Source organism: Gavialis gangeticus, unplaced genomic scaffold, assembly GCF_001723915.1.
Source record: "Gavialis gangeticus isolate Ggan-Ray unplaced genomic scaffold, GavGan_comp1, whole genome shotgun sequence".
Classification (NCBI taxonomy): Eukaryota; Metazoa; Chordata; order Crocodylia; family Gavialidae; genus Gavialis; species Gavialis gangeticus.
This window is the reverse complement of record NW_017728994.1, coordinates 46,670,163-46,671,246: the sequence shown is the minus strand read 5'-3', so window position 1 is coordinate 46,671,246 and position 1,084 is coordinate 46,670,163. Positions and strand designations below refer to the sequence as shown.

The window sequence follows — 1,084 nt, the reverse complement described above, 5'->3', positions numbered from 1 at the left end:
CAGGAAGGGCTCAATCCGATTAGGCGCTGCTCCGCTCCTGCCCGCCGCGCGGCCGCAGCCGGGAGCCTAGCCTGGCTCACGCCCGCGGGCCGGGCCGGGCCGGGCCGGGCCGGGCCGGGCCGGCGCTTACCTTCGGCCGCCTGCAGCACGCTGACTTCCAGGCCCTTGAAGGTCTTGCTGGCCAGCTCCTCGAGGGCGCAGAGCGGCGAGGTCTGCGAGAGCAGCGCGCGGCTGGAGAGGGGCAGGCCGGCCGGCGGGTGCTTGTCGGCGGCCGAGAGGAGGTGCGCGGCCCCGCACAGCGTGTAGCTCCGCCGCACCGACGGCTTGTTGAGGATGTCCTCGATGCTGAAGGGGGTCAGCGGCTTGTTGGAGTTGGCGGGCGGCGGCAGGTGGTCCAGCGGGCTGCGCCGCCGCTCCTCCACCGAGCCGGACTTGGCCTCGTCTTTGGAAGTCATGCTGGAGTCGTGTCCGGGCTCGCGCCTGGCCCCGGCCGCCGCCAAGGGCAAGTTCAACTCCGGCCGCCGCCGCCTCTCGTCCCAAGCGGGGGTGCTCGGCTGCTGTCGCCCCCCCGCTCTCTGCGCGGTCCTCGTCCTCCTCTTCGCGGCTGCTCCTTCGTGGATCCACCCCGACCTGCCCCCGAGCCCGCGCCGAGGGGCAGGCGGCGCAGCCCGGCTCCCGGCTCCGCACGGCGGGGAAAGAGGCGCCGGGCCGGGGCAATCGACTATTGCTAACAAGTTATTGTTGATTGGGAGGTGATCAATTATCTCCACTGACACTTTTCGCCCTCTCCCGCTCCGCGCTGCCTGGCTCCGTCCAATGCAGCTTTTGCAAGTTGGGAGTTTCATTAATTAGGAGGCGGTTTGGAGGTGGAGCTCCCCTGAATTATGATGCCGACTGCACTTGTCATATCCCGGCCCGGCTATTTGTTTGGACATCTCTATATTTTTAAATTACATTACGCCCGGGCTTTATTGCATCAGGATAATACAGTATGGTGAAAAAAAAATAACCCCCTTCCAACAACCAGCCACCCCCCCCAACCCAGCTGCCTCCTTCCCCTTTGGTCTTTCTTTTCTTTTCTTTT

At 65.5% G+C, this 1,084-nt stretch overlaps 1 protein-coding gene across 1 annotated transcript in view; it reads right to left on the bottom strand.

Annotated features, from left to right (window-relative positions):
* Positions 1–455, bottom strand: part of LBX1 (ladybird homeobox 1) — a 2,343-nt gene extending 1,888 nt beyond the window's left edge. The window contains exon 1 of the mRNA XM_019502144.1: positions 81–455. Coding sequence (XP_019357689.1) covers positions 81–455 — 375 coding nt within the window. The remainder of the gene's footprint in view (positions 1–80) is intronic.
* Positions 456–1,084: the final 629 nt, after the last annotated feature.